Source organism: Pituophis catenifer, unplaced genomic scaffold, assembly GCF_029215685.1.
Source record: "Pituophis catenifer annectens isolate HBS135680 unplaced genomic scaffold, rPitCat1.0.hap2 SCAF_2, whole genome shotgun sequence".
Classification (NCBI taxonomy): Eukaryota; Metazoa; Chordata; class Lepidosauria; order Squamata; family Colubridae; genus Pituophis; species Pituophis catenifer.
The window spans coordinates 158,830,612-158,848,643 of record NW_027256882.1 but is presented as its reverse complement, the minus strand read 5'-3'; the positions used below and the strand labels follow the sequence as shown (position 1 = coordinate 158,848,643).

The 18,032-nt window shown below is 39.5% G+C and overlaps 1 protein-coding gene across 1 annotated transcript; it reads right to left on the bottom strand.

The window, feature by feature from the left end:
- Positions 1-244: 244 nt before the first annotated feature.
- On the bottom strand, positions 245-17,596 carry LOC139310697 (keratin, type II cytoskeletal 5-like). Its single transcript, XM_070934907.1, has 9 exons — positions 17,153-17,596; positions 12,815-13,029; positions 10,757-10,817; positions 9,461-9,556; positions 8,179-8,343; positions 4,705-4,830; positions 3,071-3,291; positions 403-431; positions 245-288 (listed from the first exon to the last, which is right to left on the bottom strand). The coding sequence occupies exons 1-9, from the start codon at positions 17,594-17,596 to the stop codon at positions 245-247; spliced, it is 1,401 nt and encodes a 466-aa protein (XP_070791008.1).
- Between the last annotated feature and the right edge of the window lie 436 nt (positions 17,597-18,032).

The window sequence follows — 18,032 nt, the reverse complement described above, 5'->3', positions numbered from 1 at the left end:
AAAGGAGACTAAGCTCGTTGTTACAATAAATGGTGGCTTATCATGACATTCAAATAAAACCATTGTTTCATGTGATCAATTTATAATGAAGCCCCAGTTCCTTTTTCTATTAATCTGCATAGCTACCCAGGTTCCACAAATTCTCTAGCAGTCAGCTGATTATTAGATGCAACTTCTTCACTGAAGTTTCATACGGCAGCAATCAGATTCCATATATACATTCAGTGATTGGTGTTGCTTCATTTTAATGATTCATGTTATGGTGTGGATAAGTAGCATTTGTGAGTTCTGTAAAAGAATTACATGATTCAGTGAGTGATTCTTATGACATTTCCTGGAACTTATACTGAACGAAATTAAATGTTCAGAAAAAAAGATTAGAAGAAAGTTCAGATTCCTTACCCATCCTCACAGTTCCTCCTCTGCGTATTCTGTTAAAACAAAGAGGAGAAAAAAAAAAGGAAGGAAAAGACAGATGTTTCTTAAATTGCATAGCCTTGGATGCACTGAGATTTTAAAGATCTGTATAATATAGATATGCATTTTTCAGATCAGTTTGGAATTTCTACCAACAAGGAAATTCTTTAATAACTGAACACACACAGAGATGTAACAAAGAGCAAATGTCACATATCTGAACAATAAAACAAAACTCTTGACTTCCATATATGACCTGAAACTACAACTGTTAGCCGTCTTGGCTAGGTATTCAGATAATTCTACTTGGGTTTGTTTCATCCATAGAGCAGCACTTTGAGGGGCAGCAGCTTTATGTGAAGGAGAGCAGTCATACTCTGCCTTTAGCTAGAATTGAACCAGTACACACTTGTTCTTACATCGTTTCACATCATCCCATTGAGCCAGTTTCACAAAACCATCCAAGTTTAGCAAAGGAAGATCCTTTAAAAAAAAACAAAAAACCAAACCAAACCCAATTGGGAGTTTTGCTCCAAAAAAAATAATAAATCTCCCCACAAAAGCAAAGCAAACTCTACCAACACATTTCCTGTAATGTTCTCCAATGTTTTTCTCACTGTAGACTCATCCCCAGTAACTACCAGCAGTTCCTTGCATTAAGCTTATATTATTATTATTGTTGTTGTTGTTGTTGTTGTTGTTGTTGTTGTTGTTATTATTATTATTATTATTATTATTATTATTATTATTATTATTATTATTATTATTGGCTAATCTTTAGTGAGATTCAGCCTTTGAGACTGATTAATAGCTCAGCAGCTCGAGTCCTAACCAAGAACCTAGGAACTGTTAAGGTATCGTTGGAGGATGTAAGCTGTTCCGAGTAAGGTGGTTTTTTGTAGAGTCAAAATGTTCAAGTCTGGCAAATTTAGAATTTCTAAATAGCGGGGTTTTATTATTATTATTATTATTATTATTATTATTATTATTATTATTATTATTATTATTCCTGTATTGCAAGGATGAAGGCAATGACTAGCTAAAGATCACATAACTGGCTGAAAGTTAAGGCCATGCAGGGGTGAAATCCAGCAAGTTCTGACAGGTTCTGGAGAACCGGTAGCAAAAATTTTGATTAGTTCGGAGAACCGGCAAATACCAACTCTGGCTGGCCCCAGAGTGGGGTTGGAATGGAGATTTTGCAATATCCTTCCCTTAGGAGTGGGGTCGGAATGGAGATTTTGCAGTATCCTTCCCCTGCCATGCCCACCAAGCCACATCCACCAAGCCACACCATGCCCACCAAGTCATGCCCACAGAACCTGTAGTAAAAAAATTTGGATTTCACCACTGAGGCCATGGTTATGACAAAAACCTAAAATCTAGGAACACACATGCCGGATTGGACCAAACCAGGATCTAAACCAGGTCCTGTTTGCATTAGAGCCAAGCAGGTCCCTCTTGAACACTCAAGAGCAAGATAGAAGTTCAGAAGCAGATTCTATCCATTCCCTGATAGTAGTCAGACTCAGGCAGCTTCTGATCCTGAAGAAAAAGCTAGTATCTTTGATTTGTACCTTCTAAATTAATATTTTACACAAATATTGTAGCTTCCTGGGTGCTGATTGATTACTATCTCATCTTTATTACTTTATAAATTACTCAAGGTGGCGAACATAGCTAACATTCCTTCCTCCTCCTCTTTTCCCACAATTTCAACCCCGTCAGGTGGTTTGGGCTGAGAGGGAGTGGCTGACCCAAAATTGCCTTGTTGGCTTTCATGCTTAAGGCAGGACTAGAACTCACAATCTCCTGGTTTGTAGGCCAGCTTCTTTACCACTACACCAAGCTATTTTTTTTTTTTTGCTCTTAAATGAATGAGCCATCCTGGCTTATTAGTTTAAGGGCAAAAGAATACTTTAACACAAGATGACTTAAGCAGTGGTGAAATCCAATTTTTTTTACTACCGGTTCTGTGGGCATGCGTGGCCTGGTGGGCGTGGCAGGGGAAGGGTATTGCAAAAACTCCATTCCCACCCCACTCTGGGGCCAGCCAGAGGTGGTATTTGCCGGTTCTCCGAACTACTCAAAATTTCCGCTACCGGTTCTCCAGAACCTGTCAGAACCTGCTGGATTTCACCCGTGGACTTAAGCCTTTCTCACTCTTTGAATGAGATGAAGACAACCTAACAGGAACTGAGCCCCTCCTCTCCCAATATATCATCTGGTTATATTTGTGCAATGACTGCTGCAAGTGGGGACATATTGATACTTCCTCCTATTTCAGCTATCTGAATAAACAGACATGTTATCAGAACTAAAGTGCTGAAAACATTTTATGATGAAAAATGGCCACCTGATGTCACTCAGCCATGTCGTTGAGGCAACTAAAAGCTGGTTTAGTTATTGTGGCACAACAACAGTGGGGTGAAAGCCTGCTGCATTGCACAACAAGCTCTGCCCATTTGGACATGCGCATGATGTCAAGATAAAAGAAGCAGGCTTTGTCTGACAACAGCACACTGCTATTTTGTCAGACGGAAACCATTTTAAACCCCCTTCCCCAATATGGTTGCTGCTGCTGCTGCTGAGGACAGTGCAGTAGTAAATAAAAACAATCCAGCCTGTTTTAAGATTCTGTTTGAAGTGTCACCTGTTCTCTTCTCCTTCCAGCATTGTGTTGTATGTTGCAATCTCAATATCCAGGGCCAATTTGGTATTCATGAGGTCCTGGTAATCCCGTAAAATGACAGCCAATTGATCCTTGGAATTCTGTATGCGGTTTTGAAGCTCTGTTTGCTTTGCTCGGGCATCTTTCATCGCACGGTCTCCTTTATGTTCAATATCCCCAATGCCTATTTGCAAAACAGCCGTCTGCAAAAACAAAATAAAAATAATTCCATCTTCTATTCACAAAACTGCAAACATTACTTTGTGGTCTCTGCTCCTACAACCTTATTTTCAGTTGATTCTGAAGCCTCCTTTTTATATCCTTCCAGATCTGTCTGTCTGTCTGTCTCTCTCTCTCTCTGACACACACACACACACACACACACACACACCACTATTGTACCTGGCAGCAATAACAAGAATGAGCCCCATTCCACATGGCTGGATTCTGGTAGAGAGCATGTGGAATATTCAGGGAAGACCAAATATCTGATTGCTTGGTGGATGAATGGTGGAAAGAAGTGAATTTTTTTCTCCAGCCCAGATTAAAATCTAATCCACTGAAGAACACTTTTTTTTGTGGAAGATAGATAGATATCTTCGCTGGTGCAACAAAAAGGTGTTTTTCATTGTACCTATGAAACATGTACAACTCTCCTTTTTATGGCTAAATTCTGTCTTCGTAAACTACCAATGAACTTTCAAATATAACTCCCACTTATAGCTCTCATCATGCCTCATTACTGGTCATGCTAATAAGGATCATTGTGTATAGCTGTTTACTAGCCTCTGCTGCCTACCTCAGTTTGACATAGGTTTTGAGTGTCATATTATTAGCACTTGACCCCATGGAAACAATCCTCCCCCCCCACCATCTGTATGGCATTTTATATATTGCAAGGCTAATATATTTAAATTTTGATCTTTAAATCTGTAGAATTGTAAGGATTGTAGAGGTCCTCAAAGGTGAAACACTTGTATTAATGTTGTAGTCTTCATTACAACACTAGATTGAATGTAAGCACAATAGGTACTTTTTACCAGATATGCTTAGAAGTGCATTGCTTATAACAAAATGCTAAGTATTATTATTATTACTGTACTTAAATTATAGGCCATCATTCTGTCTCTATTGTCACTGAAGGGTAACATCTTGAGGGATCTGTCAGCAAGTCCAAATAGCAAAGGCATATATAAATTAACTTCTATTTATTTTTTCAATATACAAAAATGGCACTCAAAAACCACAGCCTGCCCAAGTCATTTTGATTCCTGAGGTAGACTAGCATATTGTTCCCTCCAGTAGTGAAATCTACATTTTTTTTACTGTGGGTGTGGCTTGGTGGGCGTGGTATGGCTTGCCGGTCGTGGCCGGGGAAGGATATTGCAAAATCTCCATTCCCACCCCACTCTGGTGCCAGCCAGAGGTGGTATTTGCCGGTTCTCCGAACTACTTAAAATTTCTGCTACGGGTTCTCCAGAACCTGTCAGAACCTGCTGGATTTCACCCCTGGTTCCCTCCCTGCTCAACAGGTCCATTGTTGTTACTCAAGGTCAGTCAACTTATTCTGACAGAAATTCCCATAAACATCTCTGGGAACAAAAGGATTTTCTGACCTTTTTCTTCTCAGCATCAACTTTGCACTGCATCAAATGGATGACCCGGTTCAACTCAGTAATTTCATCACTGTTTTTTTTCAGGCTTTCGTTGCACTGGCATTTTTTGTTCTGAAGATCCTCAATCTAATAGCCAGAGAGAAGAACAAAAGAGCAATGGAACTGTGTGATCTAGAAACATTAGTAGTGCCACTTTATTAGCTGTTGAACTTCAGCAGTGGTGAAATCTAAAATTTGTTACTACTGATTCTGTGGGCGTGGCTTGGTGTGGGGGGGGTAATGTGACTGGGTGGGCATGGCAATTTTTTTTTTTTTTACTTTTAAAACCATTTTTTCTACAACTTCTTCAGCGAAGAGGTTGTAAAAAAATGCTTTAAAAAGGCTCTGACGATCCCAGCTGAGTTGCCTGATCGGCAGAGGCTTTTTTAAAAGAGTTTTTTTCTTTTAAATGCCTCTGACGATCCAAGCTGAGTTTTTTAAAAAGCCTCTGCCGATCAGGCAACTCAGCTGGGATTGTCAGAGGTTTTTAAAAGAAAAAAAGGGTTTTTTTTCTTTTAAAAGCCTTTGACGATCCCAACTGAGCCGCGCGATCATCAGAGGCTTTTTTTTTATTTTTAAAAGCATTTTTTTGGGCCGAAGAGGTTGTAGAAAAAATGCTTTTAAAAGTAAAAAAAAAGCTTCTGATAATTGTGTGGCTCAGCTGGGCATGGGGGGGGGGGAGAGGGATTTTTGCTACCGGTTCTTCTTACCACCTGCCTCCATCGCTACCGGATCACGTGATCCGGTCCAAACCGGGAGCATTTCACTCCTGAACTTCAGCCTTTTCAAAGAGAAAACATGGTTCCTTTAAGCAAACGTTCTGTTGGGAACTAGCAGCTCCATCCTTACCTATAAACAGTCTTGAATCATTTGCCACTGTATAATTATACAATTATTCATATTTCATCTGAAGGGATTAGCTGACTCACAAGGTTGCAAAGGGACACATTTCTGAGATCTTCTCTAAGAGAGTATTGCAGAATGCTTACAGAGAAAAGAGGATTTATTCAAAATAAGCCACAGGAGCTAAATCCTTAAGTGATCCCTTACTTTCACTAATACAGGTGGTCCTTGATTTATGACCACAATTGAGCCCAAAATTTCTGTTGTTAAGTGAAACATCAGTTAAGTGAGTTTTGGCCCATTTTACAACCTTTCTTGGCACAGTTGTTAAGTGAATCACTGCAGTTGATAAGTTAGTAACCCAGTTGTTAAGTGAATCTGGTTTCCTCGTTGACTTTGGTTGTCAAAAGGTTGCAAAAGGGGATCACATGACCCTGGGATACTGTAACTAACATAAATATGAACCAGTTACCAAGCATCTGAATTTTGATCACATGGTCATGAAGATGCTACAAAGATTGTAACTGTGAAAAATGGTCATAAGTCACTTTTTTCAGGGCCATTGTAACTTTGAGCAGTCACTAAGTGAACTGTTGTAAGTCAAGGACTACCTGCATATCCAAATATCAACAGTATTTGGATATGCAGTGCCTTCTATAGTTTCTCCAACACCAATACCCACACTTGTAATAATAAGGTAAAGGTAAAGGTTCCCCTCGCACATATGTGCTAGTCGTTCTCGACTCTAGGGGGCAGTGCTCACCTCTATTACAAAGCCGAAGAGCCAGCGCTGTCCGAAGATGTCTCCGTGGTCATGTGGCCGGCATGACTAAATGCCAAAGGTGCACGGAACGTTGTTACCTTCCCACCAAACGTGGTCCCTATTTTTCTACTTGCATTTTTAGTGCTTTCAAACTGCTAAGTTGGCAGAAGCTGGGACAAGTAATGGGAGCTCACCCCGTTACGTGGCACTAGGGATTCGAACTGCTGAACTGCCAACCTTTCGATTGACAAGCTCAGCGTCTTAGCCACTGAGCCACCATGTCCCTGTATTAAGTACTTCTTAAGAAATTACAACCTCAAAGCTATCCTAAACAATACACCTGAAATAAACAAAATTTGGGGATGGGGGGGTGATGGTGAGGTTTGGATTTATTTGCGCAATTTCTTGCTGGATAGTATCTGATCCACTTTGATCCAGTGGTTGAAGCACCAGGCTAGAAACCAGGAGACCATGAGTTCTCGTCTCATGAAAACCAACTGGGTGACTTTGAGCCAATCACCCCCCCTCTCTCTCAGCCCAACCCCCCTCACAGAGTCGTTGTTGTGGAAAAAATAGGAGGAAAGAGTATTATGTATTTTCACCACCTTGAGTTATTTATAAAAAAAATAATAAAAGTGGGATAAAAAAGAAAACTCCTAAAAATAAAACAGATTCATTTGGTCCTACCTTGTTTCCCTGAAAATAAGACCTCCCCAGATAATAAGCCCAATCGGGCTTTTGAGCGCATACGCTAAAATAACACCACCACCACCCCCCAAAAAAATAAACCTTCCCTGAAAATATTTAAATGCACGCGCAGCCAGTCCCCGCCATTTCCTCTGGTTAGGGTTAGGGAGACAGAGCTGGAAATCAGGTAAGATGGCAAGAGGAGCACTGTCTTGCTCAACGCGCCCCAAAATAATAAGGCTTTCTCTAAAATAAGGCCAAGAGCTTATTTCAGGGTTCAAAAAACGTGGTACTATTTAGAATAATTTGTTGCCCTTAGATCCTTTGATTCCAGGCTGCAAACATTTAGCTCCAAATGTTGATTCTTGGGAGTTTGTAAAGAAAAAACAACAAATAAATATTGCAAATATAGTAGCTGCCTACTCCACCATGACATCTTTGTATGCAGGGTGAGAAAAAGAAGAGGTTGGGTTGGAAAAACTAAACCATCTATGTTGTTTCATTGGCGAGGTCTTGGTTTATTACTAGGATTTTTAGAAATACTCTAAGTCAGCCTAGTAATGATCTAGCAGATAATGTAATATGTCATAAAATAAACATTACAGTGTCTGCAGTATTAAGCTGGACTGACACCATGTATGAAAATGAAGTAACTTCATTTCACATCTCTGTGACTACCGCCGCTGATATTTACAGGAATAGCAATGGCTCAGTGATTGAGGAAAAGATTAGTAAAAAGATATGAAAATTGCTTCATCATATCCACTGATTTGGATATTTTAATTGGCCACTTTAACTATGTTATTGTGATATTGCCATTCTTCTAATCACCTACCAGGTTGAATAATACATTTGATTGATTTAGAATTAATCAATCTTTGGCTTTACACGAGAGGTCCATGTGTTTTTTGGTGTGGACAGTTGCCACCACTGCCAAAGATAGCATTGTTTAAATTAATAGATAGACAGCATAGTGCTGATTGGGAGAAAAGGCTGATGGAGCATCCTTAGTAATATGAAACCTACAAACTAACAAGAAGATGTAAATCAGAAATCAAGACATGATACGTTCTAGTTTTCTTTATTTTCTGGTTATCTAGATGAACACTAAAAAACTGGAAGAGCCAACCTCGGATACATACCTGGTTTTGATAAAAAAGGTTAGCTTCTTCCTTACTTCTTTGGGCAACATTCTGATACCAACTATCAATGTTCTTGATGAGGGCGTCCATGTCCAAACCTCTGCTGTTGTCCATATTGAGCACCACAGCTGTGTCAGAGGGATGGCAATGCAATATTGCACGTTCCTGGAAGTGCACAGAATCTGCTTGAGATCATAACTCAGAGCAATGGAAGTGACATTAACTGTCTGTCTAGAAAATTAGTGGACCAAGGTTAATTGCACATCTAATTTCTGAGCAATTGATGGCATCGATGCATCGTTTTAATGAAAATCACTTTTGGCATACACCTGATGTCAAGACTATCTTTCTTTTATGTCACAAAAGTGTCATCAACCCTTCCAAGCTCAACTAGCAAAACATTTCATAATTTTTTAAATTAAATAGTAAACTCAAGGCACTGAATATACTTAACACTTTTGCTTTCCACATACCTAATACTTTTACTTTTCCCCCATAACAACCTGGTGAAATGGGCTGAGAAAGAAGAACTGACCCAAAGTCCCCCAGCTGGCTTTCATGCCTAAAGGAGACCTAGACTCCACCATCTCCTGGTTTCTAGGCCAGGATTTTGACCACTACATCAAACTGGCTTCATAAAAATCATATCAATTATACAAAAAGTATCTGTAGGGTTATGCTTGAATCCTATAATCAAATTCCAAATGTTCTTTTAAATGATAGGGGGAGTTAATTGAGTTGTTTGCTCAGCCCTTAGCAGCACATCTGTTAATTCAGCTAAAACTCCCTTTCTAGATTTATTCTAGTTGTATTAAAGCAGCCAAAAGGAGATCCAAGGAGCTTGTTGCTAACTGGATCTCTCTGCCCTTCCTGTGTCCCCAACATAGAGAAAGTGGAGGAGAGTGGCAATCTAAAAGACAGTGTCTGTTGAAAAAGACTGATCCTTATGTGAAATCCCTTCATGAAATAATGGCAGAGGGATCAGTAAAACGGATGGGAGGGAGGGATATAATTTAGTAATTTAGGGACAAAATAGGAGGAGGGAAGAATATTAGATACATTCAGTGCCTTGAGTTATTTATTAAAAAATAATAAAGGTGAGATATCAATAAAGTAAATAAATAATTGGCATTTCAAAAGTCCTTAAGTTATGGGTCTAATCATTGCTGTTTGCAACAATAACTGTCCAGTAAATATGTCCTAGCTATCACTGATGTGCAATGAAAATTCTGGTAGTAATGCCTAAGAGTTGTTTCTCACATTGCAATTTGAGGATACAGACCTCCATAAAAAAATATGTCAGGAACTCTTTATTCTCCATCAACAACTCCCTCTTCAATTCCAGTTCCTTCTGTTGTTTAAATTCATTATCTACTTTCTGGAGGGAGGGAAAAGACACTGATAAAAATATATGTAACTTCAAAATCAAAGAGAATACAGTAGCCATGAAAGATTTGATTCCAATCTTGGGGAAGAACATTTGAAAGAAATTGGATTCTGAACCTTTGTACTACAGAACTTTTTTCAAAGTTTTCAGAAGAGGGTTGGGCAAAATAAATTTGGTAAAATGGTATTTTGTTGCAGTAGTGGGTTCCTGAATTTGGCAGAGAGTAGAACAAGATAATCTCCAAAGACTTTGCTTATATTCTGTGATTCTATTATAACTTGCATTTTGAATTCAGTGTTATTTTGTTTTGTACTTCCTTCCATAATTTTTGTGCTATGCAGTACATGATGGTCTTATTCACTTGTTACGCCTGCACAGAGGACTGGTTTTTTAAGTACAGAATAAATGTGATGGAAGCACATTCTCCTGTTAGACATGTGTAGAACCCCACATGCATAATAATGCATTCCTGCGCATAAGAACCTGATATACACAGTAGCAGGCAACCAAATTATGGCTTTTATAGAGAATGACATTCCCAGTAGTAGCCCTGTCTCCGGAAGAGTTTGCCCCTGAGGTCATAGGTGTCCCTACCTCAATGACATTTTATAAAATGGTAAATATAGTCTTCTTCAAGGGAGTCCTGCCATCTGCCTGAAATAGCAGCAGTGTTTGTTTGATTAGCAGTGTTTGTTGGTTTTAATGGTTTCATTTTAGGAATACGTTAAAGCAGTTTTGCCTGACCGAAATCTGTCTAGAATGGTGAGAGGAGAGAGCATCCATAAATCAATGAGAGCTTTTTTGGGGTGTGTGTTCTGTTTTTAATGACCAGAGTCAACTATTTGCTGTATGTTTGGTATGAACATGCAGACAAAACCCCTTAGGAATGAACAGAGCGACCTGTCAGTGTGCCTAATATTGGGATTATAGCTGGCAGAATTCTAAGCCAGATCTATGGAGTTAATCAGGAAGATGAATTCAATGGGTACTGTACCCTTAAGCACTATGGAATGTCAATGGGAAAGCAATGAGCATTGCATACTCTGGCTATCAAAAGAAGTGACAATGTAAGTGGATTTATCTCTGCCACTAGAATTAAATAAGTATAGACAATTCTCCTATTTATTCCTCTATTTGTACTAACATAGGTGTTTTTGTTGTTTTAAAGGGCAAATCACTTGATTTACTCACCTGCTTGAGCAGGATAAACTCATTCTCTAAGTGTTCTTTTCTATTATTCTCCTCTTTATATCTTGCAGGATATCAAAAAGCAAAAGCAGGTCAGAGGAAAAAAAGAAATCAGTTTAGTAACACATAACAATTTTGATAGATAGATATAGATATAGATATAGATATAGATATAGATATAGATATAGATATAGATATAGATATAGATGATATATAGATATACACTGCTTAAAAAAATAAAAGGAACACAAGCAGAAGACATCCGGGATCTGAATGAATGAAATAGCCTTATTAAATACTTTGTTCGTTACATACAGTAGTTTTGTGTTCCCTTTAGTTATTTGAGCAGTGTATAAACTACTGTATGTAACGAACAAAGTATTTAATAAGGCTATTTCATTCATTCAGATCTCGGATGTCTTCTGCTTGTGTTCCCTTTATTTTTTTGAGCAGTATAGATAATATAGATATGTAGATATATAGATAAACAATATATTTATTTAATAATAACAATTTATTAACAAATAATAAATTTGTTTGGTTTATATTCTGCCTTTCTACTAGACGTTCAAGACACTGTGCATATCACTTCTCCTCTAATTTTCCTGTAACAACAACCCTGTAAACTAGCTTGGACTGAACAACTGGCCCAAAGTCACATTTCCATTGTTAAGGGCAGACTTCAGCTTGGGTTGTTTCAGTGCTAGTTCAGCACTTCAACCAATGTGCTCCACATTCTACAATACAGTGCTAGGGATTCCCTTCCAGACAAGAAAATGGTTGCTAAAGTTATTTGGCATGAAGTGGTGAAACAATAAATCTGTACAATTTCAGTTTCTATTCCCCCAATATTGTTTTTGAGCATACAGGAACATAGACATAGCATCTGACTGAAATTCTTTAAATATACAGGATCAAAGATATGGCTGCCTTAAAGAATTGTGGACAGGATCGTTTAGTTACTTCAGTTAGTTCTCAATTTACAATATTAATTCAGTGACTGTTCAATGTTACAATGGCATTAAAAAAAAAGTGATTTACAACTAGTCCTTGCACTTACAACCATAACAGCATCCCCACAGACACATGATTGGGTGCTTGGCAACCTCTGTGTATTTATGACAGTTGCAGCATACATGGGTCATGTGATCACCATTTTAGGCCCTTCCCAGCTGACTTCTAACAAGCAAAGTCAATGGGGGAAGCCGGATTTGTTTACCGACTGCATCATTCACTTTAATAATTGCAGTGATTTACTTAACAACTGTGGCAAAAAAAGTCACAAAATCGGGCACAACTCACTTATCAACTGCCTTGCTTAGGAATACAACTTCTGGTCCCCATTTTGGTTGTAAATTGAGGACTACCTTCAGGGATGGGATTCAAAAATTTTAGCAACCTGTTCTCTGCCCGGTTGCTGGGTAGGCGTGGCCATGGTGGGTGTGGCCTACTCGGCATCCTGCACCACAGCGAGGGGGGTGTTTTCACTCTCCCCAAGCTCTGGAGGCTTTCCTCAAGCCTCCGGGAGGGCGAAAACGGTCTCCCCTGGGCTCTGGAGGCCAGAAATGGGGCCATTTCTGGACTTCTGGAACTTCTGGGAGGCCCATTTTTTGCCCTCTCAGAACCTCCGCACAGGTGCTGCACTTACCTGACATCCAAAACGGGCTGTGTGGAGACACCTGGGAGGGGCGGGGTGTGGTGGGCAGGGACAGACAGTCCTTGCAACTACTGGTTCAGCGGATGTAAAATTAGCATCTGGTTTGCCTGAACTGGACTGGACAACCAGTTGAATCCCACCCCTGACTACCTCTGTTTAAAATCATTTGAGGATGATGCCCAATCCTAGTTGAAGGTAACTTTGCAATATCTCAAAACTGTCCCCCATTTTTTATCATTAGCTATTGTTCAGAGGAGAGAAGGAAGAGAAGCAATATCGACATTCATATCCTACAACTCTCTTTTCTGGACAAAGACTTTTCAGTGGAGTAAGCCTCCTTCAGCATCCATTCACTGAAAAGAATAACCACAATACACGATCAACCTTCTTATGAGGTCGCTTACTTGCTTTGGTATTCCTCAATCAGCTCCTGCATTATTCGCTGCTGGTTTTCCAACTTATTCTTTTCATTAAGTATATAATCATTTTTTTTCCTCAAGTTAGCAATGTAGTTTTCGAACAGAATGCTCAAGTCTTTCTTAACCATTGGCATCTTCTGGTTTTTCAGCAGTTCCCACTTGGTTACCAGTATCTTGTTTCTTTGCTCCAGGCTTCTGACCTTAAATGCAGAGAGAATAAAACTTGGTGCATTGCTGATCAATTCCTGAGGCTTTGAGAAGCAAACTAGTAGTACAATGTTTTAGATTTTGGACTAGGAAAGGGGCACCTTTGATTTACAAGGCTCGCCTGTCCTGTAGGATTTCCTAATTCAACATGCTAAATTCTTCCAACCTAATGTAATTATCAGCTTTACCAGGTAGACTAGACAAAGAACTATGGCAAAATGAACTAATTCTACTTTATTGTAAAGTTGCATCATAACAGAAACTGACAAGTCTGAAAGTAGCCAGAGAATTTAGGGAGGTCTCCTGAGCCTGTTGTTCTGCTCACTATGCAGCTGCATCCTATTCTCTCTCTAACTTGACCATTCTCTAGGCAGCCTCTCTTCGTCCAATGCCTCAAGGTCATTGCCACATACCATTATATCAACCCTCATTTATATCATTTTTCCTCTCTGCACTAAAGAAAGCCCTCAGATATTTCTCCCAAAGTCTTCTAGGCAGATAAAAGGTGGTGGAAAAGAGTGGGGATTTCAGAAACTGAAAGAGCTTCCTCAATACCATCTAGTGAAGTAGAAATTTGACAAATGTCTATGGAGATTCTCAGTCATCTATATGATGGTTGTCCCATCATATAGCACCAAAGGTGCTTTTTCAAGAGGCAACTGGACTTTCTGGTTGTTTTCTTTGAAGACATTTCGCTTTTCATTCAAGAATCTTCTTCATCTCTGACTGGATGGTGGGGAATGGAGGGATTTATATTCCTTGCAGACAGATGGTCATTTGCATTTTTTTAGCAAGTTGTTGAGGCCCTGAAGGTTTATCTGTGTCATCAGGGTCACCAGAGTAGTGCAAATGGGTGTGGAGCCTTCTTGGAACTGTTGAAAAAGCACCTTTAGAAATTGGACATGTGGAGATTGAGCACAGCTTCAATCTCTTTCCACCATTTTAGGATCATACTTAATGTAGCAGTGATTTCCCAAAGGAAGACCCTCCCAGATGTTGGAGGCCTTCTCTCCCCTAAGACTGAGTGAGCCAAAAAATGATCCTGCTGCAACAGAAGGTGCCCAAACCACAACAAAGCTCAAGGCAGTGACTCAGGCACAATAACAATAAGCCCCCTTCCCTGTGGGTTTGTAGGAAGAGCTTTTGATTTGTTAATGAACTTGCTATTCTTCTATGTAGCATGTTTGGGTGGCTCATTCTAATCCCCATTGAATGTCAGTAATTCCCTGAGATAACTCAGTGAATGTGTTGATTGTATATATTGAGCATGAACCAAAGAAGCTGATGAAACTGAAGCACCTTTGCTCCTTCTTCTCCACATCTGCTATCAACAGAGTCTGGCATTCCTGGAAGCACAAGGGCCGTATCAAGGGAAGCTCCAGGATGGACAATCCTTCCAGTTAGAATGGTATACAACTGGCATAGGCTTCTAATGTCCATGGGCTGATTTTGCCTAACAAAGATGGGTCATGAACCCAAGCCTAATGTGGAAATCTGGATTTTAACTCCGAAAGCAGCCAGAAGCTTGGACTAAAATGTTCCTTGAAGAAAGCTATGCTCTTTGTCCTGATTACACTTCTCACTAATCTAGTAAGGATGAAGAACATTAGTATGATAATACTAGGTTCAAACTTCTTCTCAAAGTGACTGAAAGACTTTGAGCCAACTCCCATCACTCGAGTCTACCTCTTAGAGACTATCTACTATCCTTTAAGCCATGGGTGGGCAAACGTGGCCCTTTTACAACCTGTGGACTTCAACTCCCAGAATTCCTGAGACAGCCAAGCTGTCTTTGACAGCCAAGGGCCACATTTGCCCACCCCTGCTTTAAGCAATTTGGAAAGTAGTAATACTAATGGCAGCACACATACCATGGAAATTAAGGGTTGTGAGTGTGTGTATATATATCTATATATCTGTTTTCTCAGGTTTTCGCGGGTGTTTGTATGTAGGTCTTTGGTTATTCGGGTCTTCTCCCACGTAAAATTGGAAGTGTCTTGGCGACGTTTCGACGAAGTCTTCGTCGAAACGTCGCCAAGACACTTCCAATTTTACGTGGGAGAAGACCCGAATAACCAAAGACCTACATCTATATATCTATATCTATATCTATATCTATATCTATATCTATATCTATATCTATATCTATATCTATATCTATATCTATATCTATATCTATATCTATATCTATATCTATATCTATCTATCTATCTATCTATTTATCTATCTATCTATCTATATATTTGTGGCTATGTTATAGCTGCTTACATCAGGGTCACAAGCATATGTAGAAATGGCATGTCTAAATTTAACAGTGCTGAAAAAAACCCAATGTTTATATCAAAAAAATATGGGGAAGCAGATTGCAGTATATTAAGAATTGGTACATTTATGGTCCTCCAGATATGTGTTCAACTATTCTCCCATCATCTTCTGTTTTGAAAGTGCCAGCTGGGCCTCCTGGGAGTCTTTGCTCAGTAACATCTGGACCACTGGCTCTCCAGTTCTGCTTTATATTTGCAGGTCTGCTAGTTTAATTTGCTAGTGAGCAAGATTTCATTTAAGGATGAGCATCATTAAGATGTAACCTTTCTTACAAATCACTCCCATTGCCTTGGAAACACTGTGCCTTACTAAATACTTCCCAGAGTTGTGAAAACATTTACTTCCTTCTCTTGCTTCAGCTTTGATCTAAAGCCTGGTATTAAGAAGCAAGTCTGCAAACAAATGCTTAAAATTGGGTCCTTTGAAGTTCAAGAACAAAGGTTTGCATCTCTCCATATAGTAAAAATAATTGTGCATCTTACAGTACCTTTCCTTGGGCTATTCCTTCTTTTTTTCCTGTTATGAATTATAGGTGTAGGCAACTAACATCAAACAAGGTTTCCAGGTCAGGGCTATAAAAGTGGAGAATTGAATCTGAAGTTTCCACAGAGGCACTGAAAAGTAGCTGAGAGTTCAATCAAGTAGAAAAATGTGACACAATTAATGCTCTTCCACCTCACTGTGCTGCCAAAAAGTTGAGGAATTCTATGTTAAAGGCCCTCTCCTTTATCTTCACAGCGCCTCTATGAGATACATTAGGCTAACGATAGTGAAACTCAAACCAGTTTAAACTCATGCAGCTCGACTCAGCTCACTTGAAGAAACAATTCAAATACTTTGTTTGAATTGAATGTTGTGTGTGTGTCTCTGTGGTTTCACTCTAACACTACGTTCTTATGTAGATCAATCTGCTCTGTACTAATAAGCCGAGGATGGGTGGGAGGGAGAGGAGACCTGATGCTTTTAAAAATGTGCTATCTCCCTTGTCTGCTTTTATATAAAAATGAATTCCAGCAAGAATTCCAGACCCAAAATTCCAAACACAGAATTCTTAAATAATACATGGTTTGATCCTTAGTGGTATAATGAGATGTCATTGATGTAGCCCTATTCCAAATATCTCCACATTCAACTTCTCTGTTTCACTAACCTTTCCAAAACACTTTCCTTTTCCCACCTGGGTCGCTTTAGACTTTACATGAATGCCTAGACCAGTGTTTCCCAAACTTGGCTATTTTAAGATGCATGGACTTCAACTCCCAGAATTCCCCAGCCAGTATGCCTGGTTGAGGAATAGTATGCCTGGTTGAGGAATTCTGGGAGTTGAAGTCCATGCATCTTCAAAGGGTCAAGTTTGGGAAACACTGGCCTAGACTATGCTAAATTCTAAGCCTGTTAACAAGATACAATTGCCATGTGCGTATAACATGCTTGAGCCAAACAAATAATCAATATTACAGTTTTAGAGGCTGGCCTGGCTCCCACCATATGCTGAATCACAAAATAGACAATTCTGTTTTTCAGCCTACTTTAGAAACTGTGAACCATTTGTTCATGATGCTCATAGCTACCACGCTATTTTGCAAGACACGTTTAAACCGAGCCTTAGCGTCCCAAATCCTGATATATAACACAATAATCAATACGTCCTGGAGTGAGATAACAAAGCTAAGGAGACATTTATGATTCTTGCCTTCAATCCCTGAATATTCAGCCATGTCTATAGTTCCTTCGGCCTCAAATCAAAATTGGAAGGGAGAGGGTGGGGAAGGAAGGAAAGAATTAACTCACCTTGTCAATGAAGCTAGCAAATTGTGTGTTCAGGTCTTTCATTTGATCCTTTTCATGGACTTTGACTTGATGATCATGTGGATCAACTCCCAGATAGAGAGGTTCTAAGAGCAGCTTGTTAATGCTAACCTCGAATAACCCCTCATTTCTATAGCTTGGCTTGGGAATGTCTGTGTATCCAAGATTGTAGCTATCTGCCAGAAAGCTGTGGTCTATGACACTTTCCATATCCAAACTACTAAGGTTTATTGGCTGGTGGCCCATGTAACAAGAGATCCTGTGATTTCTCCCAAAGTTATGGAAACTTTTGCTGCTGTTGCCTCTTTGGAAGGAGCAGTTGGCTGAGTGGTGTTGCATCCCATTGATCTGGACCTCATCATTGCGGCCAATGGTGGAGATTGAAGATCTTCGGCGATGCTCAGGAGGAAAGGGCTGCTGGTCCATTGTGTCAGAAGAGTGCTTGGAGGAAAGTAGAGGAGCCACAGGAGGAGAAGAGTGAATGAAGGAACTCCTTTCATGCAAGACTTAAAACAACTCCTTATATGCAGAAGGAGAGACTTGATGGCAGTGTTAATTTAGGGTATTACTGGGTCTGCCTAGCCTGGCAGCAAAATCTTGAACCCAGAGGCTGTTGTAGGAAATAAACGAAAAAGGCTGGGAAGAATAAAAAGACTCAGGGAAGTTCTTCATTTAGAAGAGTTGCCAGTCAACATTTGCCTTATAATTGCTTCCCTTTTATGAGTATTTTCAAGGTAACTGAAAGATCTTATGGTCAAAGCATTTTTGGAATGTGAAGCATTTTTTTCTTTCTTACATTGTGTATTCCATGCCAAAGGTTAGGCTTCCTTCTCTGATCGTGCATTTAATTTAGATGCATAGA

Coding starts and splice junctions, on each gene's coding strand:
- LOC139310697 (XM_070934907.1), bottom strand. CDS start 17,596: ATGGACCAGCAGCCCTTTCCTCCTGAGCATCGCCGAAGATCTTCAATC. Junction 8,344..9,460: donor TGACATATTTTTTTATGGAG/GTCTGTATCCTC, acceptor GTGCACTTCCAG/GAACGTGCAATATTGCATTG. Junction 3,292..4,704: donor TTGATGCTGAGAAGAAAAAG/GTCAGAAAATCC, acceptor TTGTTTTTGCAG/ACGGCTGTTTTGCAAATAGG.